At 38.9% G+C, this 24376-nt stretch overlaps 1 protein-coding gene across 7 annotated transcripts in view; it reads right to left on the bottom strand.

Annotated features, from left to right (window-relative positions):
- Positions 1–23736, bottom strand: part of NEXN (nexilin F-actin binding protein) — a 34953-nt gene extending 11217 nt beyond the window's left edge. For 2 of the 7 annotated variants that reach the window (XM_072419510.1, XM_072419509.1), the window contains exons 1-5: positions 23178–23731; positions 5562–5645; positions 2933–3124; positions 1378–1456; positions 699–847 (exon numbers count right to left, since the gene is read on the bottom strand). In XM_072419510.1, coding sequence (XP_072275611.1) covers positions 699–847; positions 1378–1456; positions 2933–3124; positions 5562–5588 — 447 coding nt within the window. In that variant the 5' untranslated portion in view covers positions 5589–5645; positions 23178–23731. Of the gene's footprint in view, positions 1–698; positions 848–1377; positions 1457–2932; positions 3125–5561; positions 5646–23177 lie in introns of all 7 variants that reach the window. The other 5 variants (XM_072419508.1, XM_072419507.1, XM_072419512.1 and 2 more) reach the window with 5 other exon arrangements.
- Between the last annotated feature and the right edge of the window lie 640 nt (positions 23737–24376).

Genomic DNA, 24376 nt, shown 5'->3' with positions numbered 1-24376 from the left:
AAGGTCCAGTGAAACCCTGGGGTTCCTCCTGAGTTTGCTGGGGGTTCCTTGAGCAATGAGCAGTTTCTGACTCAACTGACACTGATGATCTTTTTGGCTATCTGTAAGAGGGACATTCTTCCCAATGTCCCAGTAAAGTAAGAAGCATTCTTCCCAATGACCACTACACTATGTAGTTAGCTGTGGATAAAGTAATTAGAGCCGGGGTTCCCTGAGACCTGAAAACTTTTAAGGGTTCCCCTATGTTTAAAAGGCCAAGAAACACAGTTCTAGTGGTGAAAGTTTAAAGAACCCACTGTGCTGGAACTTTTTTTAAAGATGACTAAGAAAAAGCACACCTGCAATTCTTGCATTGAGCTTCCTTGACTTTTATCCACTTTGGGTGTAGAATGTGCAGTTTTGCTCTAAAGTTATATATAGACATAAGGAAATGCTACGGTATTGGTAAAAAGTAACCTCAAGCTGCAAAGCATGCCTAAAACTGCTAAATGTCAGCTGAACTCCAATAAGCTGATTAGTTTTTGCTAAGCCAAATTTTTCAGCATCTACATAGTAGCAGGTAACCCATGCAATTGATCCAGGTATAATACAGAACAAAGCCTATGACAAAAAGGCACATCAATAGAGTCTGCATATTGGTACCCAGGACCTGTTGTTAGCTCTTTGGTCAAGTGCTCATTTGACTACTGGAGCCATACCTCTTCAGCTTTCTTGGCCAGTTCACGCTGAATCTTCCTTTTCTCCTTTAGGTCCTGTTCAAGCCTTCTTTTCCTCTCCTCCTCCATTCTTTTTCTCTCCTCATCTTGTCTTTGCTTTTCCATCTCTGCAAATTTCCCTTTAACTGTTCCTGAATAGAAAGGATTGATCAGGTTGGAACAACTCCATCTATTGCAGTAAGCTACCCAAAGAGTTTCACCATAAAAAGTAACTATTTCTGGGGTCTACCAACTATCACTATAGCTGTGCACATTTAGAAGCAACCACCATCTAGTGCTAATGCATAAAAAAAATGTCCTCATGCTAAACGTATAATATATTTTCCAAAAAGAAATATACAGCCTACAGCAGCTGCAGCTATGTTCTTTTTACCCGATGCTTCAACACCTGTCTGTCATGTTGATCCCACAGCCTCAATAATGCCAGAATCACTGACTCAATACAAGTAGAGTGAAAATTCCCCATGTTACTTAGCCGATAATATATATAGAATGTTTTATATGCTAGATGCTTTTTTATGTATAGGGGTATCCATTGTGCTTATGATAAAAAATAGTGTATTACATGTATGTGACCACATGGAGGCATCAGAATCATACAGATTACACTTGAATTTGTAGAATAGAAAAAAAATATTATTCTATGATTTACATCACTTACCGGTGAGTTTTGGAACATATCCCTTTTCTGCCTGCTTCGGTTTTTCTTCTTCATCATCAGAAGCTAGCAGTTCTTTAATCTGGAGAATTGGAAAAGGCCATTTGGTATTAGACTATAAAGTGTAGGATTAAAATGTAACATTCCAAATTTTTATACTGAAAAATGTTTTGCAAAGGAGACCAAACTAGAGAATATTATTGCCAATAATGACCATTGAGCTTTGATTTAAAGTGACAGTCCCAAAATTAGAAATTGCTTTTGGAAACTTTTTAGGTTCAGAAATGACTAAGTTGGAACTGAAATTTGGTACCATGAAATGTAATTCTTATCATCTTGTTATAGTCCTTAGGTACCTCTATGGCAACAGTTAAGCAGAAGAAGAAATTAAAAACAAAAGTAATGACAGCTGGATTGTCTGCACCAGTTATCCCTCCTATTGTGTGCTACTCCCCCCACCTCTTAGATTGTAAGCTCCTCTGGGCAGGGTCCTCTCCTCATCATGTGTCATTATTTATATCTGTCTGACATTTGCAACCCCTATTTAATGTACTGCTACAAACAAAATAATAATTATATTAAGATACTAAGTACAAACCTGTAAAGACAGGCAGTAAAAAGAATAATGCTTTTTGCACTGTAGCTTTTAGTACACCTATCATAGGAGAAGTAAAGGGTCCTAGCTACCTTGCTGTGTCTGCCTTTAGGCCTTGTTCCCGCTATGGGGGGTGCAGTGTGGTTCATAGTCCTTAAGTATCACACACAAACATGATGCGGGATTCGTAAGGACATCAGATGTTTCATAGATAGCAATGTCTAATGTTCTAACCTATGCAGTGCACTTTGTCAGTGCACTACTATTGTCCCTGGTTTACTGCCCCATTCAGTGAGCTTTAATCAGGTCAGCATTGCAGCAGACACAGGTGCGATAAAATGCGCAGCAATGCACAAGTCTCAAAGTGGGACCAAAGCCTTAATGCTTATAAGTCACTGACCTTGAATAGACCTGGTGTAAACAAATGCCAGAATTATCTCTTTACTTATTCCTGGTCAGTGACTAAGAAAGCATTTGTTCCACAGCATCAACATAACATCCAGGCAGCTAACATTCATGGGTCAGGAATGGCAGCCAACCATGGGCAGGTGAACTTTAAAATTGGAGGTCCTCTTGCATTGAGAAGATGGTAATCCAGTGGGCTCTCCTCCATGCCGCTGATCAGGGATTGTGTTCTGCTCAAAACCCAACCAATCAGAAGTTAGAGTTATGCTCATGAGCACCTTTACCTATGAGAGTTCATCTTTTCGCCTTTCATTGCATTACTGTACTGGGTCATTTGCACTGGAAACCAATGGTTAATAAAGGAATGCTATGAGGAAAGCCAAGTAACTCTACTAAGTCTCAAATTTGCTCCTCAAAAAGCTGATTGATGGGTGTTTCAAACAGAATACCCCCGCTGATCACTGGAAATCAACTTATTGCATTTGTATGAGGTGCCTTTGTGCTTTTTTCTAATACCCTTATACACTACAATAGGGGTGAATTATCTGGACAGAGAACCTCTTGCTTCCTTTTGTTCCAGATTCTCTCTCTGTTATATTGCTCTTTTCTCCGCTGTATCTCCTCTGTGGTTTTTCTTTGGCTCCTCTCCTCTCTGGCTTTCTGCATGGCTTCAAACTTGTTCATTACATCTCCCTTGGCAAGCTTGGGGACGTAGGTTTTTTGGACAGGCTTAGATGTAGAAAGCAGAATCTTGAAGATGAGAAAAACAGGAAAAGACAGAAAAGCGTGACAGGTTAAGCAAGAGAAGATGAATAGTAGAAGTGAGTGTGGAGCCTGCAATGTGTGCTTTTCATGCTGCTGAAGTTTGAAAGTTTTTTTTTTTACTTTAACCTTTTTTTACTTAATTATTCTTTGCAGGTAGCCGGTTATTATTGTACTTCTGGGCAGTGATACAGCCTCTCATCACATGATCCTATTTTATTACCTACTTTTCTGAGAGTATTAAAGGGTGGTGCTGGAAGACTTAACCTGCTTTCTCAATGCAGAGCCATTCAAAAAGTAAGGAAACTGGCAGCCATTAGATTTTAGCTAGATGGACAACCAACTGCAGATGATGAATACAAAAATTAATACAAAACTTGATTCTGTCCAGCAGATTAACAATGGCCTCTGGGGCATTATATACAGTATATGAATTGTTCATATTTGACTAGTTTGTACTTTTAGTTTACATCAACTATTTCCTAGTAAAAGAAAACACTAGTAAATGCCTTGCAAATACCTGGAAGTGGCCAGGGCTGTCTATAGCCTTGTCACTCTTTTACAACTCTAGTATAAACATAAATTGCCCCCAAAATGCATTGTAGAGACCTGTATGTACTTTTCCAGGTGTTTTTTCTTATAAAAAAGGCACCAGGCTTTTTAGGCCCCTGTTTACATTTGCATTCAACAAACACATGGTTAGCTGCTCCTAGGTACAAGGCAAACTGCACCTCAGGTCATGCATTTGCATTCAATGCCCTTGCATTTGCAGTAGCTGTGCGGTTCTTCCTTCAGAGGCCAACATGTCACTTCCAGGAACCGTGCAGCAACCTCATCTAATACAAACGTGGACAATGTTTCCCAACTGCACTGATACAGTCGAATAAAAGTGGTTTGATGCATGGTTGAGCGTTTTAAACAACGCTGCAGTTTACAGCACTCTGAAAGGGGGCTAAGGATATATTACTAAAATGTTAATTTTGTAAATATAATTATCCTATCTTTAGGATGACGTGTGACTATTCACTAAGATTCAGTCTAACATTAGTATATTGAAGATAAAATGAATCTACATAGAAGGGGTCATGTGAATGCTCCCTAAATACAGTTTGAATAGGCAATGTGCAAACTTGAACAGATGCACCCCACATGAATTTAGAAAAAGCTAAAGCTATTGGCTCAACATGGCCAGGCATCTTTTACTTTCAGAAGCAACGACAATCTTTGTACTTTCCTCATGCTTTCTGTAAGCCCGACCATATCATCTGATTGACAAGTTGGGGTATGGATGTGAATAAACACCAACAAAATGGAAAAGGAGCAGGCTAGGGATTCACTTTAGGAGTGTTTTTTTTTCTAATCCTGAGATGCAATACCCCATTGTATCCTGTAGAAGTCATTGTTGCAGTTATCTTGAAACTCAATAGAAGTAGTAGAAGCAAACAATGGGCAAATAACTAAGCACAAAGAGCAGTGAAAAATATTCAAGGAGACATTTGTTAAATTAGATACAAGTCAGGCTGCCTGTCATGTGGGAAAGTCTATGCAACAGTTTTTATACATATGTATACATCTGTATTCCTGGACAGCCAACTGCAACAGATTTGCAAGGAACTGAAGTGGATTTTCCACTGGAGATGAGAACAATTTGTACTCCAAATGGTCTTAGAATTAAAGCTAAATTTGATAGGAGACACAAATACAGCTCTGTAGTCATAAATACATCACTGAACATATTTAATTTAAATTGACCTGGTATCAGTAGAAAGACTCAATCAGTTCATGTGATGGATAGGAAGACCAAGCAGAATGTCAGGGAGATGATGTATTAACTGTACTGCTTCCCCATTAACCGCATGCAGTAGATCTGGAAGTCTAGGATAACCTGAGCTCACAGAAAGTGGGTTAAATGACATTGATGATCAGACTGGTGACATCTAGTGGTCGAAAAAAGTACTGCAGAGAAAATTGCTGGACTGAAGGTGAATGTTTCAGCAAAAGTTAGTTTTGTTACTCTATAGGTAATGTACTATGAGTTTTAATCTGATATAAGAAGTAGTCAGGGTCAGTTTTGCAGGCAGGGAAATAATGTATTACTTAGGCAGTAACTTTGTAGTGAATCAGTGTTACTGCTCCTGCATATCATTGCTTTGCTGTGTGCCGGAATGAATAAATGTCGACCACGGTGATTTTGGGTGTAGAAAACCCACACACATGCTTTGCAATACATGTCCTGTACATGTCTCTATACATGTGCACAGTTTCGGCAAGGCCATGATCAGGCAGTCCCCCCTTTATATACATTTCATGTTTAGTAACATTTCACTGCTTCATTAAACAAATCTGAGGCAATCTGATGAATCAGCAGTGATAATGCCACTTTTAACGATAATTACACTTTATTTGTTTTTTTTAGTGTACCTACCTCAGTCTTTTGAGCCACGTCATTCATGATTAATTATCCCTTCCCTTCTGTTCCCCAGGAAATTGGATTTCTTTTGCACTCAGCCTGAAATCATACAAAATAAATCACGTTGAGCATTTTCCTTTCCTGTTTACAGATGTATTCAGAGTGGTTGGGTCAGTCTCACACACAGAACAATGCAGGATAAAACCTTCACCGAGGGGGCAATTTGAAACTGTTTTATCCAAAATGAACACATTTGTTACATTAGGTACAAGTAGAAATATTGTGAATGGGTGAAAACATAAATTGACCCCTAAGATTTATATGGCGAAAGAACCAAACACCTGACATCGAAGCTAAGCTGGAAAAGTCTCTGAAAAACAACAATTTGGTTTATTTATATAAAAGTATCACAGATAATTTTCAAATATATCAAAGCCTCAGGGGTTTGAGAACAGAAAGTGTATTAGATAAAAATTACCTTGTAGGGGGCACAGGGAACTAATTGTAATACACGGGTGACAGCCTGTTCATGATCAGGTCCCTGTAAGGCTATGTTCACACTGGCCTTGATGTTGCTGTGCAAGTACTGCTTCCTCATGCCAGTGAATGGCCATTTTGGGGGTGGTGCTACATTGAGCTTTTCCTGGCAGCAACTCTATTGAGAATGAATAGGGGCGTCACTGAGTGGTACCGGTACTGCCACCAGCTGCCAAATGTTCCAAAGCTGTTTCGCCAAAGTTCAAGTGAATGAGTGGATGGCAAGGCACCACCCGCCAGGAGCTGCGCTGGATCACGAGGCATGTGTGAACCTACCCTAAAACCCTAGCAAATGTCAACATATTACCCAGAGCTGTACATTAAATAAGGGTTGCAGGTAATAGACTGACACAGGAGGAGGAGAGGACCCTGCCTCGAAGAGCTTACAATCTAGGAGGTGGAGGAAGTATCACACAATAGGAGGAGGCAATGATAGAAGAACCTGCACATTGTAAGCTCTTCGGGACAGGGTCCTTTCCTCCTGTGTCACTGTCTATATTGGTCTGTCATTTGCAAACCCTATTTAATGTACAGCACTGTGTAATATGTTGGCGCTATATAAATACTGTTTAATAATAATAATGTCAGATTTAGTTTCTGCATGTGTATATAGAACTTTATATATTTTACATTTTGCTAAATAGTTTAACTTATATCCATTAGAAATCATCTTTATGTTCATTATAATTCTTTTCTGTATCTGTTAGCCAACCGTTTGCTATCAGTATGAAGTTTATATTGTAAATCCTTTTAAATAAATTGAGTTGTAGCTCAGGATTCTGATCCTTATGGGTATGACAAAAATAAAATATGCACTCAAGATATGAATTCCGGAACTAAATTGTTAGTCTCTGGATAACATTGTAGATGGTCATGCAGAATACCGCAGCTTAACCCCCAAGCTTGGTCCATGTATCGGTGCTTTAAGACACAGCTGGTTTTAGGGTAGAGCAAACTGGATAATTGCCAAGAACCACCACAGGTAGAATGGCAATAAATATTTGGAACACTTATTGTACCCTGATCACTTTCTTTATGGGTTTTGGCCTTGTGATGATGGTAGTGCAAGGAGCTGGAATGCTGTGCATTTAGAGTCCTCACTTTATATTTGCCAAGGGCACCATTGTGTCTAAATCTGTCCCTGCTTACAGATATAGCACAGAAAGATATAGAATAATGTATCTTTTCACTCAGGTACAATCCAATTACAAGGAAGTGAACACAAATAGGTGGCTAACATAGAAAACAGGTGAGTGGGGCATGTACATATCATTTATGTCTGTCTCTGGGAACGATCTTTCATGATCGTTTTCATTAACCTATGAATGAACGAGCGCAGTACACACAATGCAGTTCTGTTCTATGAAGGGGGGGGGGGGAGTGGGATGAGCAAGCACTGAAATGGACAGCAGCTATTCCTGGCCATTCGCCAGGACGGATCAGTGAGTGACGCTGGGGACTGATATTCACATATCAAATTTTAAGACATGTTTTTCTCAGAACAATTTAATGTGTGTACACAGCCTTTCCCCTATACTCAAATACAAACCTACCCAGGACCTACTTTTTAGTCGTCTTTTGTAGATTTCTAGTATTTATATCCACAGCCCTATCTGGAACTTGCAGTTCTTTGCTACCTTCCAAACACAATTGTATTGCAAAGGAAAGCTTGCCAATTACGAGAGCCCGATCACATGTGAGACTGCTTTGGTATACAACAGCAACTGAATTACAAAAGACTGTCATTTTAGAGATCTCTACTATGTTATAGGTAACTGGTAAAGACTGCATGCAAAATTGCAGAAGTTTGGACAGACATGTTCGAAGGGATGAGGGCATTTGTTAAAGACTGGTGAAATTTTACAAGAGACTAACAGGCTGATGTTATGTTATCTGTCATCGTATGAGCAGAATGTAAGCTTCCCTGTCTGCCCAACTTGTTAATTAATAAAAATCAAGCGTTATCGCTAATCCAGCTGGCAGTGATATAGAACAGATGGTCTCATGGCCTAGATGATCACAAATGGGCAGCCTGATTGTTGATTTACATTGCAAAAAAATCTACTGCGTGACTCAAAAGGACCATCGAAGATCCCTTTAGAGCAGCTTTTCTCAATGTTTTTTTTTAACATGGGGGAACCCTTGAGATAACTTTCAGGTCTTCAGGAAACCTCTGGTGTGTGTGTGTGTGTATATAATAAATATATATATATATATACACACACACATATATATATATAAATACACACACACACACACACACACACAGCTCACAGTATATTAGTGTGGTGGTCAGGAAGAATGACTCTTACTTTGCTGTGCATTGGGAAGAATGTCACCCTTACAGACAGCCAAAAAGATCATTGATGTCACTTAAATTCACCTGAGAGTCACAAATTGCTCAAGGTCCCCCTAACAACCTCTGGAGGATCCCTGGTTGAGAAATACTGGTTTAGAGACAGCTTTGTTAAGATGGCAGGAACTCCATATTCAAGAAAAAGCATGACAACTGATAATACCATTCTAAACATAAACACATATTGCATGTTTCTTTACTTGTTTGCTTTACTTTCAACTTTCCAATTTGATTTTCTCGCCAAGAGTAACAAAAAGAAAAATGCAGTAAGTTGCACATTTCTGTTAAGTAACCAAACAAAAACAGAAATATGCTAAAAATCAGGATGTTTGTTCATTTTCCATTTAGGATGCAAAACATGCATTAACAAAACTGTTTTTCCTAAAAGAAAAGATGAGACAGATGTCCAATTATCCTTTACAGCTTAACTCTATTTCTTGGTTGTTTTGCCTTTTGTACGCAAGGGGTAAGGGTTAGACAATTGTTTCTCATTCAGGGTTCCTCCAGGGGTTGCTAGGGGTTCTCTCTGGCATTCTTCCCACTAACCACCACACTAATATACTGTAAGCTGTGAATATAGTAATTATAGCAAGGATTCCTTTTAGACATGAACGTTAGTTCAGGGGGTTCTCCTATGTTAAAAAGATTGAGAAACACTAAGTTAAATAGTTTTGATGATGTTCCTATTGAGGAGATATATTTTCAATTCCTATTCAGGTAACACGGGATAGACACATCAGAAAGCGGTGGGATATTTCTCTAATAGGGACAGAGACCCAACCCCTCTAATTATTTGTCCTGATATGATAGGAACAAAAAGTGAGGGTAAATCTAAATAAGGATACAGCACTAAATTGTCCAAATTAAAAATGTAAAAAAAAGTTAAAATGGCCATATAATATCATAATATATTAATGCGTAATGAAGGGAAAGGGGAAGATGGATTCTACCAAAAGGGACTACTTAAATAATTGAAGTTGCCAAGCCTGAGTAAGTCTAAATATAAAGCATAGTAAGAGAGAAAGCAGGCTTTTACTGGCAAATTCTGTTGGAAAAAAAAATTCACACAGTATTTGAATCCTATTTCCAACATAGATTAACTATATTATTATATGTTTTGAGGTTAAACAAACTGTACAGATAGATGGTTTGAACAGAAAACCAAAATGTCAGGGTATTTATCTCAGGGACCTGACGTGTTTTGCCTCTTGGCTTCCTCAGGGGACTGGCACCAAAAGTATGTATTAAACATTCAGTTGTACAAGTTAATGGGGGACAGCTGGATCAAAGCATCCCTAGGTTCTTAAACACATATGTTCACTTAGTCACTTTTGCTTTGCCAGTCCAAAAGATATTAAGTGGTGTTACTGTCAAGGTGGCGAATAATAGCCATTCTCAACCAAAAATCCATTGAAGTTCCATCAGCTTTGCAGAACTGTAGCTGTTCATCCTCACATTTATTGGGTGCCTTCTATTCCTGCTGTAAACACCATATGAAAGAGCCAGTCACAGGACCCCAATCACCTTTTTAGCTGATTATAAGGGTGATGTTTTGAGTACCACTGAAGGCGTTGTATTCTTCCCATAAAACCAGCAAAATAGGGGATATTTTCCCATTGACCCCTTAATTTTAACAAGGTTTCCTCCAGGACCTGAAAACTAGTTCCACTGAATCAAAAAGATTGAGAAGGGCTATCATCTAGTGCTGCAAAGTAGCTCACAGGTTAGCACTTTGGCCTTTGCAGGACCAGCCTTCCAAGTTCGGACCTGGCCAGGGTACTACCTGTATGAAGTTTGTATGTTCTCCCCATGTTTGTGCGGGTTTCCTCTGGGTACTTCAGTGTTCCCCCACATTCCAAAAACATGCAGTTAAGTTATTTGGCCCCAAATTGATCTTAGACTTTTGTAAGGACTTATGACTATGATAAGGACATTGGATTGTGAGTCACCTTGGAGGGACAGTTAGAGATATGACTATGGACTTTGTACAGCGCTGCGTAATATGGTGGCGCTATATAAATACAAGATAATAATACTATTCTTTTCTTTACTGGTTAGTGAGTTGCTGACTTGGAACAAGCAACCAGCCCATGAATTTAGAACTCCTATGATGAATACTTGATCCAACTAGGAGTTTCTCACCGAGGATAGTTTAGATGCTTGTAACTTTCTGTTCTGATAGGTACCCTTTAAACTGTCTTGGGAAAGATAAAAGCTTATATACAAATTGAAAGTAAGACTGAATGCAGCCTTTTTGACCTTGTTAACATGGGGTAACCCCCTAAAATAACTTTCAGGTCTTAGGGAAACCCTGCTATAATTACTATATCCACGGCTCACAGTACATTAGTGTGGTGGTCGATGGAAAGAATTTCTCCTAGATTGCTGGCCATTGGGAAGAATGTCACCCTTACAGATAGCCAAAACGTGTCACAAATTGATCCAGGAACCCCTAGCAACCTCTAAAAGAACCCTGATTGGGAATCATTGCTATGGATCTGAAATCAAAAAAGTAAGCAGTAAGTTGTGGGAAGCTAGATGTTTCCTTTACAAGCTTGTTGAACTATAATGGATGATATGGTTTTGTTTAGAATGTCATTACTATTTTAAGGATGCTTTTAATTTAGGATTCAGACAGAAAAATGATGATGCTTTGTAGGCATAGCCCTATATCTGTGCCCTGTGCCATATTCATATATGTCAGTATCGTATGAGAGGTGGACAGCTGCCAGGAAGAGTATATGTGAGCCATTAGTCGGGTTCATGTTCCCAATCTGAAACGTTATCAGACTGAATTCCTCTGTTATCTCCAACAGCATAAATTGATACCTACAATGAGACTCTATCTCCCACTGGATTCCAGGCCCCCTGAACCCTGCCAGTCTGCTGCATACTTATCATTGTGCTTCTGCAAGTTTTGTTCAATGTAAATATAAATGGAGCGTCTGACATCCTAAATGGCATATTACAAGATAGCGGCACCCTCAACACCAAAAAATGTGTTGTGCTAAAAAAGAGGTAAATATGTATCAGTTCTCAGGAATCCCAGGGCCGTGTTTGAACTGCTGTCTGCCAGTGGCTCAGTACTGTAATTTAAGTGAAGCAAAAGCACCAGCCCTACTTTGCACCTTCATATCAAGGACTATTCTTTAAGACTTCCATTTTACCCATCCCATCTTTTTTAACTTGCCTACCCGTCTTCTTCTGTCTCTTTAAACCCTCACTACATACCCACTATTGCATAACCTCTCCCCTCCTATTGTGTGCTGCTTACCCCACCTCTTAGATTGTAAGCTCTTCTGGGTAGGGTCCTCCCCTCCTCCTGTGTCACTGTCTGTACCTGTGTCAATTGCAACCCCTATTTAATGTACAGTGATTTCGTAATATGTTGGCGCTATAAAATATTATTAATAATAAGGCTTGTTCACATGTCCCTTGCTCTAATATTGAAACCAATAGTAGTGTTCCCATAGGTGCTTCTAAGATTGTTTAAGGAGTTTGTCAGCATGATGGTAGATCAGTTGTCAGCATAATGGAACAAATGACGAATAGATGTCAACCATGGTTGATTTCTATGTGAAGTTGGAAAATGATAACCACCCCTTCTTCACAACCTTCCATTAATATTATTAGCCAGTATTTATATAGCGCTGACATATTACACAGCGCTTTATAGTCTGTAGTCACATTATCAGAACAAGCAGTGTCAGGTCAGGGAGCATTGAATGAGTTCGAGCTAATGAACGCAATTACTATTATTAAACTGTATTTACAAAGCGCCAACATATGCAGCACTGTACAATAAGGGGTCGCAAATGACGGATACAAACAAAGACAATGAGAAGGAGAGGACCCTACCCAAAATTTCAGGCACTAAATTTCAAGGCAAGTGAAGAACATACATATTTTTCCAACAAAGCTATCTGTATTCAGAGAACAAAACAGTACCAGTCTGCAACATACACACATCCTACTATGAAAACATAAAGCAAAAAAAAAAAAATATATCAATCGTCAAGTTGCCCAGAATCGATTTCTACAAATGTTGTGTGACCCTTCTACAATCATGATACATTTCTTTCTAGGTTACATGCAAAACAAACAGAATAATAAAACTATCAACACAAACTGACCACTGAATAAGATACAATACAATGTTATATTTTTTGCAAATTCTGTTAACCATTTACCCTTTCAGATATGATATAGTCATATTACCCAAGACTTCAATTAAGCATCAGGAACATGAATGGACATCAATGCAAAGAAAAGAACAAATCAATGAGTATTTTTATTATTAATAACTTGTATTTATATACAGGTTATTAACAATATATGCAATTTACAAAGTCCATAGTGATGTCACTAACTGTCCCTCAAAGGAGCTTACAATGTCCCTACCATAGTTGTGTAATTAACCCAGTGGAAGGACAATTTTTGGAGAGAAGCCAGTTACCCTAACTGCATGTTTCTGGGATGTGGGAGGAAACCCACACAGGAAGAACCTGCAAACTCCATGCAGATAGTGTCCTGGCTGAGATTCAAACCTGGGACTTAGCACTGCAAAGGCCAGAGTGCGAACCTCTAAGCCAACAATGCTGGATAGAAAGTACACAAGGTCTCGTGGCAGGTACAGCTAGTGACTTACACAGTCACTGTTAATACTTGCAGTAATCATTCATCACAATTTGGCAACCATTTATAAGGTTTCACTAATACAGTTAGCGGATAGGAGAATTTACAAGAAAGAAAACTTTAAAAATAAAATGTAATTCTAGTTAAATACCTTATGTATTTTGTTACTCTGTCATTTTTTTTATAGTAAAACATTTGAAAATTATTCTGGTAAGTGGTTAAGGTAAAAACGTGTATAGCCTTTCCTGGAGTGTTCAGTGTTAGGACAATCCCGCCGGATGCTCCAACCGAAGTCAGCCATCATATGTACATCCCATCTACCCTGATACTGTCCTTCCCTGACCTTCAAATCTTGGTGGAAATTTTCACCTTGCTCATCACTGCACCAAGGTATGCACTTGATTCTCATATTGCAACCAAGCATTTTGCATCTGAGAGTTTCTGGACAATTTCTGTGTAATTTTTTGCCTGTGTGTTTCCAAGAAAGTCCTTGACAATGGCTTTGAATGATAACCAAGCATTCTTTTCGACTTCTGCCATTGTCCTGATGTTAATTGTTAATCTTTGATGAGCTGCCAAATCTGTGGACCATCAAACACACCGGCCTTTATTTTTTCAAATGACAGGCTAGGAAATGCCAAAATTAGGTACTTGAAACAGTCTCCTTCAGAACTGCTTCATAAGACCCAGTTTCATGTGCAGAGGCGGAAATATATTATTCTTTTTATCAAGAAGTGGCCCATGTACAATGTTTGGATCACCTAGTTTTAGGACAGATCTTTGGCCAATTGGCCAATTCCTTCCTACCCAATGCCTCTCACAAGCTCTGCTGTCCCACATGCACAGATAACAGGGATACTTGGTGTATCCACATTGCTGACCAAGAAGGAAGCATACCATTTTAAGGTCAACACAGATAACCCAATTGTGTTGGTGATATTGCAACAACTCAATGGGTCTGATGTATTAAAGCTCTCCAAGGCTGGAGAGGGTACACTTTAATCAGTGAAGTTGGGGGATCTAGCAAACCTGGAATGGATCTGGTCCAGCATTGAAAATATTTGCTAACAAAAACCAAATTACTTTTAAAAACTCCATTCCAGGTTTACTGGATAACTCACCTTCACTGTGAAAAGTGTATCCTAACCAGCCTTGGAAAACTTTAATAAATCAGGCCTCATGACTCCGTTTATATCTACATATTCTTCACAAAGAGAAACTGAATGGCCAATTGGGATTGACCCAAATATATTGCTATTGTGAAGGAGGATACACTTTAAGCTCCGCTTTGAGCTATCGATGAATAGTTGCCATTCAGTTAATGATTACAATTCCCAATTCCTCCATTAAACCAGGTTATGTTATGGCAATACACAAAGCCACTGCCAGTTCTACGGTACTGCAGAAATACAATTTCTCTTGTTCGAAAGTACGATACCTTTGTTCCTTTTTCGAGTAAGTTTTTCTCATGTAGTCTTGATGCTAGGAGTTCTGAAGCCTTCTTCGATAGTTCCAAATCACTCAAATCATGCTGATCAAATCCCTTACGAACTGAGGCCTCTTCAATTTCAAACTCTTCATCATTGTTGTCACCTAGTTCATAACCATAATCATGTTCTTCAAGAGAGGGTAGTGTATTGAAAACCGGCACTGGGATTTCATGTGAATGAGCCACTGGGGGTATACCCGATGGTAGACTAGGGTACTCTGTTACATTTATTTTTCTTGTTATATCCTGAAGTTTTCACTATACAAAATTAACAGTCACTGAAATGATCTCCTGGCCCTCGCCCAACTATAGGTTATACCAAATGGCATCTTATCACGTGTTCTCTTTGTCCACATCTGTAAACCCTCGACACACTGTTTGCACACCTTATGAGGGGCCCAAGACTTATCATGATCACCAAGTTTAACTTTGAAATATGCCAAATAGGCTTCCTCTACAAATGTGCTGATGTTTGCCCTTTGAATGGGAATGGTGAAACTGCCACAGAAAAAACAAAATGAATCAGGGTTGTTTAGGCCCTTACGACGAGAAACAGCAGAGCCAGACATGATCTGAAAGAAAGGAAATATATGTGTAAGTTGAAAAATAGTTTGCTTATTCACTACGTAGAGCAGCGCACAACCTCTGACCACACTATCCTGCGTGTAAATGAATAGCCTATACAAATCCACGCTACAGTAATTGCATTAATATAGGCGGTATAGAAAAAACCTGACGTGATAGAAGAAAACTAACTGCACTTTCAGATTTAGCATACCTATTTTAGTGTAAATAAGCTTAAAAATTGAAGTCAACAAAAAATTTGTTCAAAATTAAGTGTAATTCCTCTGATGGGAATCAATTATTGCCATTGAAACACATGAACCTGGAAGATGAATGTCAGATTCTTTGATTTACAGAGCCCTATACTTCACATCATCTCAATAATTTGCCAAAACCAAAACCATACCAAATGTATGTTATTATTTGTTAGGATAAGTAAGTGAAGTGGCCCTAATCTCCCCAATCTCTGCACGGACCTTAACTAACCCACGCTCCCTCTCCACACTACAGTACTTCCTTAGATCCAGGAACTGAGTCCATCAGTAGTATACTTCCCTCACTGCTGTGCTGGACCACAAGGTAGACAGGAATAGGCCCCCTATAGAGGTGAATGGGGTTGTATTGATAAGGCATGGGCAGCAGGGAGGCACAGGATATAAATAATCAGAGGGGCACAGTAACTGTACCCCAAATTCCAAGATATAAAGCTACAGTCCAGTACAGTACTATCCTATTGCAACATTTTAAGAACTCAGCGCTCACCTGGATATTGCCCAAATGGTGTTGGTGTTTCCCTTGTCTTGGCAATGCTGGCAGAGGCTGGGTTAAGGTTAGCATAGAAGTCAATTTTCTTCATCTTCCACTTTTTATTGAGCATTACTCATACACTATACAGAACAATACTTTATGGCATAATACAATATAAAAACATAATAAATTGTGTTTATGAACTATATCTCAGCCAATTGTCAATACACTTTTAAATGGCAATACCAGTTATTTGTCTCCAATTTAGAAAAGTTAACGGACAAGTAACTGAATTGTTGTTACAGCTGACAGTAAACACTGCAGGTCACCAGTTAATATTACTGGGAAGGGGTCACAGCAGTCCTACTGTAGTTGCAGCTGGTCTATGGTGGAACAGATGGGCCATCTTGCTATCACCACCTGTGTCACTTCACACTTGCCTACTAGGCCTACATTACCCCTTCATACATGTATACTTCAAGGTTTTTGAACCTGGCTAAAAGTTGGCTAAAAATAACATGTAACATGTTTGTATAAAACAGATGACGGCTTTAAAATTAAATTACCAAACCAGGACCAATTTACCAAAATCAAAGCCAAGATATGTGTGTAAAAAGTCCATTAAAGTGAACCTATACATGGATATATTCATGAAGCTATTCTGGAAATGCGGTTCCTTTAAACTGAAGCCTAGATGTTAGGTCATGTGATCCATGCCAAAAGGGGAGATAAAGGTTCTAATTGATGTATCTACTTCTCTAAAGGAGATCATGTGACCAAAAGCCTTGACTGTGAGATCAGCAAGGGTAAGAACCCAGAGAGATATATTCATAGGACAAAATACCATTTAGTTAACAATTTACCTTAGTCCACCCTTGAGAGGACTTTTTCGGTTTGGCCATAAAGTTCCCCCAAACATGAGATGGTCATTGTACAGTCCAGCGATTGGGTTACGAGAGAATGCCTGTGCAAATTTTGCTACCTGAGCAGACAGACCCTGGCCAGTTGATCTTGGGGTAAGAATCAAATGGCAGAATGGATTTTCCCAAGGGATCATTCCCTGGGATGAGCAACATAACACAATGCATTGCTAAAAAGTGAGTTTTCTGGTCTGTTTTGGTGTGCTAACAGTTCATTATAATGAAAAACCCAATTAACTTTGGTGCACATTGTAACGTGTTAATGCACTGCAACAAAACACAAGGAGGAATTACAAAAATATGAACCAACTCCTAAAGAAAAACTAAACCCATCTTAATAGGGGTGAGCTTTAGACACAGCATACATGCTGATCATGGCACACACTTTTTCTAGGCGCCCTGCAGGTCAGGACAGGTCTAAGATTCTGACACTACTGCATCTCCCAAAGCCGCCATCTTTGCCCCCAAGTCTGATGTAGTAAGTCCTGTGTATGCCAGGCTGTACACCATATGGTGCTATGCATTGTAGGCAAATTACATAAAGCCACCAGGAGCAGGGAAAAGATTTTTTTAAGAAAAAGAGACTTTAAATGTCTCTTCTTCCACAAACCTCTACCTCCTGGTGACTTTTTGGGGTTTAGTTCCACTTTAAGGAAGAAAGCTTTGCAATGTGCCCAAAACGTTGCTAAAAACAGAACCAGATTATACTGTTTAATTGAGATTACAATAGGCAAACCCTTTCAGCCACGTTGCAGTAACATTCACCTTCCAAATTCAATAAAACAAAAGTCTGTGTTCCTGGCATGGACTTCCAGACTTCTTCTGCCAAAAAAAACACACATAATATATATATATATATATATATATATATATATATATATAACATGAAGCGTCGCTCTGAAAAATTGAATTGGACCTTCTTTTCAGAATGTCATTACATGATCTGTTTGTTTTAGTGAAGATGAAAAATACAGGCTGGCGGTTTGTGCTGCGTGATTACTGTAAGCCTGTACAACTGTTTCCCAGTGAGTAGAAAAGTCTAGAAAAACAGAAGCTGACATGACGGGATGGAGGGGGTCTCAGCTGTGTGAAGCTCAAAATAGCCAAACCGAACACAAGTTTGTACGCCGAAGTCTCGTCTTTCAGATGTGGCGTTGTGCCAGGGCCAGTAGACAGCCGTAGAGTCCCAAGAGATTCCTTGCATTGTGCTCTGCAAAAAAGTAAAACTAAAGCCTTGCATTGCAAATATGGAAGTTTATTATGCTTGTACTAGCACACCTTGGCTACTTTGGGGACCGTTCCTTCTGGCATGCTGACTCTTGGCTGTGGACAGTGGTTTACAAACTTTCCAAGGTACTGACCTACAAGAAGTGAGTGGATCAGGACTTTCTGATATTTCTGATATGCTGTAGCTTCCTGTCACATGGCTTTTTGGTGGATAGCCAATCCTTCTGGGAGCTTTAGAAGGTGGTACTTGGACACTTAGAACATGAGGAAGTAAGACAAATGCTATTATCAGAATTACAACAATTAAATAGGTCTGCTATGCCTCTTGAGATTAAAGCTTCAGCCAACATAAAAAAATCCTAATAAAACCAAAAACCTAATAAAAGATAACTTAATATTGAACTCTCCTCTGCACTACTACCTTTCCAACACAAGATGTTCTCAGTTTGATGACCAGCATCATTGAAACCAGTTCCTCTGAGCCCAGACTGTCCAGGCCCTGCCCCCAGTTTATGTTCATCTTTTTTGTCTTCTTCTCCTAGCAACTTGCATTTTGAGCTGCTTCTACCTCTAACACACCATCCCTGCCAAACAAAGTCTTCAAGTGATTGCACTGCACACATTAAGAAAATAGATTTAGGTGTCATGTAGGCTGCTCTGTACTGAAATGGGCTAATCTGATTTCACTGCACAAAGTAACTTTTCACAATGTGCATTTAAAGCTGCATCAAGCCTGATGGAACCCGAGTCATTTCCCAGCTGGAACATATCCAACATACTCTAGCCATTTTCTTCCAAGCTTTAGCTGTCTATGGCTTCTATTTTTCATGGAGACTCAGCATCACATATAGGTGTTACTACAGCTTCCTGGTTTGTTTTTTAAAGCTATGGATGCAGCTTAACGGTGACAACATCAGGATTTCAATGCATCCTTTCCACATAGAATGCAAAATAATTTAAATCATTTCAGCTGGAGCTGGGCATTAGCAGCATAAATATTGGGGTCTTGGTGGCCCATATAAAACAAAAAGAATATACTGATATCCACATTTTGATGGACACTGCAGTATTATTCATCATTTTGGCCTGCACTCTACAGCTCATTCATAAACACAGCAGAACTATGGGAGGTCACATGGTTTCCGGTTTGTTTTTGTCCTCCTCATTGGGGTCTGTTTATAAAACAGTGAATCTGACATCCCTGATGGAATATCTTCCGGATCCATGTGTTTCAAAGGCAGTAATTAATTCTCCATCAGGGAATATTTCAGTGAAATTTAGATTCACTGCTTTGTAAATAGACCCCATTAAGTTTTTTAATACTTAAATTGCTTCATTGTCCCAAAGCACACCTAACCTATAAATAAATAGAGGCATCTAAATTGTATAATGTTTCTGAAAAATGCAATACACTTGGAATGTTCAACCCACAGTATATTTGTTTCTAGTGAAGGTAACCACCTAACTGTCACTGTTATCCTAAAAAGCTTTTGGGATCTATCAACACTCGTTGACACTGACAGTCCTACAAGTACAAGATTAATGTCCAAGTGAATGACCTTTGTCTACCTCAGAGTGGGGAGTTAGCAATGGTCAACATCACAGTCTTTGTATTGCTGGTCCAGGGCATGACACCGCACAAATAATATAATTTATATGATTGATTAATTCTTGAATCCAAATTCCAATGGAACTTGTCTCTCCTCAAGATTGAAAACCTAGGATAGCCCAAAGGTTATGGTTCAGCATAAAGCTGAACAAGCTACAATAGTGGTCGCCAACCCTTTTTGGACATATGTACCGCTACATGCAAAGCCATTTAAAGGGGACGAAACTTCCCCTGTAGTGACGTCATAATGCCAGAACCCGTCCACTCTCTCATCGCAGGTCTAGAAACACAACCCGTCCACTGCCCTGAGCCTGTGATCTTAATAGGAGACATAGTCCGTGGACCACCCAAATTTTCTTGAGGACCACTGATCTGGCAACCGCTTATCTACGACACCCAAAATCGAAATATAATTGAAAATAGCACAACCAAAACAACATGAAGGCAACTGGATCCCACATAGACATCAGATCTATTCCCTAATGTCATGGAAACACAACAATTGTAAGGTCAACCATTGTGAAAGACTTGTCAAGGAAATGCTAAGTACCAACTGAAAAAGCAAACTATTTTGTCCATATTGTCAGATCATTTATGGTTGGGTTCTTTAAAATGAAGAGGGAATGAACCTTTTATTGCACATGGACACATCAAATCTTGTCAAGTCTTGGCGGCCTTTTAGGAAGGGCAGATTTTAAACCACACATTGCTCTTGGTGGGATGATTGCTCCTCTACAGTCAACCCAATAGTTGTAACACTTTCTTAAATAGTATACAATTTAAACAAACAATAGTAACACTTTCTTAAATGTCCTATAGTGAGCACTTAAAATTCCAACATACTTTGGAGCTTTCTGAAAGATATCTAAACCACCATCAGATTTTAATTCCCTATTGTACACCCCTTGTAAACACTTCCAAACTTTTCCTGTGTTAGAGACATAAAAGTCTACCTAATATAATTCATGTCCAACATTTGGCAGAAGTCACCAACACAGGGGTCTACTAGGGGATACGCTTTCTAATCCTTTGACATTTTGGGATTCTCCTTACTTCCTGTTCTGGTGACAACTGGCAACCAAAACTCTACCCAGAACTGGAGGTTTAGCTTGCAAACTATGTTAATAGGGTACAAAACGTCAAAGTACTCTTTGCCATCCTAGGCTGTCATATGTACCCCTGAGGTAATTAAAAATACACATGCAGTACCAATCAGAAATGTTCCCAACAGTTCATCCAACTCCTTTGTTGTTTGGAAGTACCCAGCACTGCCCCTTCCAAAGTGACGTCAGAGCCAAATTGGGGCTCCATCAACTTTCACCTGGGTCCCTTTTGACACATTGTAGGTAACATCCAGGGATAAATAGTTAATTTGTCCTCACTGGTGTCAGGCAGAAGGTTTGGTATGACAGTGACAGCTGCCACCTGTTCTGAGGACTCATGCTCTGTTATGGACTGCACCAACTGAGACTGCAACCTGTCCTTGTCAACTGCTGCACAGCCCAAAATTATCACTTCCAGCAAAGGGGTCCTCAGGTTTATATATTTTAGTATCAAAAGCACTCTAATTCATAACAAGAATATCGGATATAGTTTAATATAAGATTATTATTATTGTTTATTTATAAAGCACCAACATATCATGCAGTGATGTAGCATAATGACAACCCAATCAAGTCTCTAACCTCTGTTTTTTTACCATGTCAAACATCTAAGCCAAAGTGCCATTATATTGGAGGGGCAAAACAGCTCAACCACCCATGAACAAAGAAAACAACTCAGTAATTTTGTAGAGAGAATGGAACCCCAAAATAGAGAATGTCTTAAGATGTTCTGATGTACTATATTCTTTCTGAGATAGTGATGTTTAATTATCACACATTTAGGAAACAAACCTTAACCCAAATCATTGGTGCTCCACTTTTTCTATTTCACCCTCTATTCAATTGAAAGACTTAGAAGTAGCCTATTTAACACAGCTCAAACAATCTTTAAACATAAATTCCTTCTGGCTGTAGTGGCCAATATAATAATCAGTACTTTTTAGGTTTCAACAAACACAATTGGCAATTGTAACCTTGCTACCAAATCAATTACTGATGATGGGTAAGAAGGGAAGATATTGGTCAAAATGTCTTTCAAACTTTATAAAAAGAAAAAAAATATTCCCTGCAGATGAATGCTTTCAACAAACGTTATCAATACAAGTGATTGTTTAAATTATGGGACAGTTACAGTCTATACTTTTGCAATGTTTAGTATCTGTTAGTGTCCAGAACACAAGAGATCAGAAAGTGGCTAACCTTAGAAATGCTAGGAATATACCATGCAATTCTCTCTCAATAATATTTTAAAATCAATACACCCATCAACATACAAACTGATCCTTTGCAATCAGCTACAAATTGGTATGTATTATGATACATATCACTAATATATCTAATAAAAAAAATGTCTGTAATGTTATTTTTATTTATCATATTGTTATTAGTCAGTTAGTAATAGTAAAACATATTCAACACAATATTGCTAACCAAACAAAAAAAGCATATTTGATTGATCAAACTCTGATTGATATTTTGCCCAAATGGTGATCAAAATTAGCATTTTTTTATTACTTTTTAATGAATTATACATTTTTGTCTAGTCAATCAAAATAATTTCATAGAATGCTAGCTCACGTAAAACAAATATAACATATGTTTAGTATACTTTTGCTTTACCTAATATCATGCCAATATTATGAAGATATATTTTTTGTTTTTAATGTTTTAAAACAAATGTGCTGTGTATGGCCATTTAATTCTATTAAATCTTCATCTCTAGCTTCTTTTCTCTTCCTAGTAGCCCCCGCAAAGTGAGTTATGTCCTACATCTCTCTTCTTCATTAGTAAAACCAGAAAACTGTCTCCCGTGACCATTGACATTGAACAATTTTTGTGTATTGGTGACTCCATTGTTTTTACTATAATGGTCCCTCACTGCTTTGTGGAGCCCTCACTCCAAACCATGTCAATTTACTAAACAGATCTCAATGGTACATGTCGGTGGCAGAATATGTCAAAATACATTAGTTAAATAGCTGAAGTCAAGGAAACTTATGGAAGGAAACATACTTTCTAAGTCCCTGATATTGAACAAGTATGCAGATCAGAATATTTGACTTCCTTCTATAAGCTCGTTTCATGTCAGTGCCTAAAATGTAAAATTGGAATAATATTAAAAAAAAAGTTAAAGTTTTCCTTTAATGTAAACCCTACCACAAGCATTAATCATAGGTGACACAAAACTTTTTAACTGAACTCTCAGAATGCACCCAAATTAAAGAAAACTACTTTTGTAATACACTTTTTGAAACTTATATAAACATTCTGATGTACTAAAACACCCCCTGATTGTCAGACAGGTGCAAAATAAGTGGAGGTTATGCTGTGGCTTGTGGTTCTACACTTGCTTTAACCTTCAGCTGGATGGGAACTTGATTTTAAGGACTTGCTGGGAGCTAGAAAAAGGTTACTTGTACAGGTGGCTGATGCTAGGATCTTACCTTGCTCCAGAGAAGAGCTATATGGTCAGTTTTCTGCTGGGAATGAGACAGTTACAGTAATTCCTGGCTGAGCTGTCCTCTTCCTGTGCCAGATTTGGAATATTTTTAAGGTGCACCCTGGCTTGTCCTTGGTCACCCTGAGTTGTTGCTGAGCAGATCCCCCTCCACTAGTCCACACTGAGCTGCTCCCTGTTTGCTGCTGCTGCTGCTGAGCTGTCCTTCTCCTGGTCTGCTCCTCTCATCAGACTAGATGCCATTTGGCTGCACTTACTCCCAGCCTGCGAGTTTCCATAAAAGTCCTGCTGTCAGGTCATCTACTGCATTCCAGACAATCCAAAAGCAGCTCTCAGCTGTTCAGTACTCACACATACAAGCCTTGACTCTTCCCACTGCGACCCCCTGCATGGGAAACCACTTCATTCCTGGGCAATGAATGAGCACAGGGTGATGGCAGCCATAAAGTGGTCCTGAAGGGGTTAACCTCCATCCTGATTGTTGCAGATGCTGGAAGCAGGCTGAGAATTTATTCTTCCATCATTCAGACTTTTTGGATCTCTACCTGGACTCCTCCCTCCTTTGGGAAAAGGAGAGCTGAAAACTTTTTATGAACTTGTAAAGTTTTCAAATCTCCTGCTTCCTCCAAAACAAGATCCTGAGTTCAGGAAGAGTGAAATGTCACATGCATTCTGCAAACAGAAAATGAAAGTTAATAGTTTCCAAATGTCCCTTCTTTGGAACTTTGTGTCCTTTTTCTTCTACAACTGTCCAGCTTTTATGGCAGATCTATGTCAAGCAGTGTCCTGCAAACCTATAAATGTCTTGTTTTATAATAGAGCAATCCATTTTCCTTCTTATTTGAAAAAAAAATGAAAACGAAAAGTAGTTGCATCCTTGCTATACCAGTCATGCTAAACCAAGATACTAAGGAACCACAAGGTGTTCCTCCAGAGGTGTCTAGGATTTCCTTTGGATGTAGTTGGTCTGATGGTACCTGCGTAATTCCAAGACCAACATTAAAAAACGGACAAATCCAGCAACATCACCCCACTTATCCTTTTATCTGTGTGTAAGGGTAGCAACCTGACCACCAAAGTAAGGGTTGCATTCTTTCTTCTGCTGGTCAATTTACTCAAAGACCCCAATGAATTGGTTTTAGTTTAGTTGAATTGGTTTCACCGAGATCTTAAATTTGTTGGGTT

Source organism: Pyxicephalus adspersus, chromosome 8 (genome assembly GCF_032062135.1).
Source record: "Pyxicephalus adspersus chromosome 8, UCB_Pads_2.0, whole genome shotgun sequence".
In the NCBI taxonomy this organism is placed as follows: Eukaryota; Metazoa; Chordata; class Amphibia; order Anura; family Pyxicephalidae; genus Pyxicephalus; species Pyxicephalus adspersus.
This window is presented reverse-complemented; position numbering and strand designations above follow the sequence as displayed.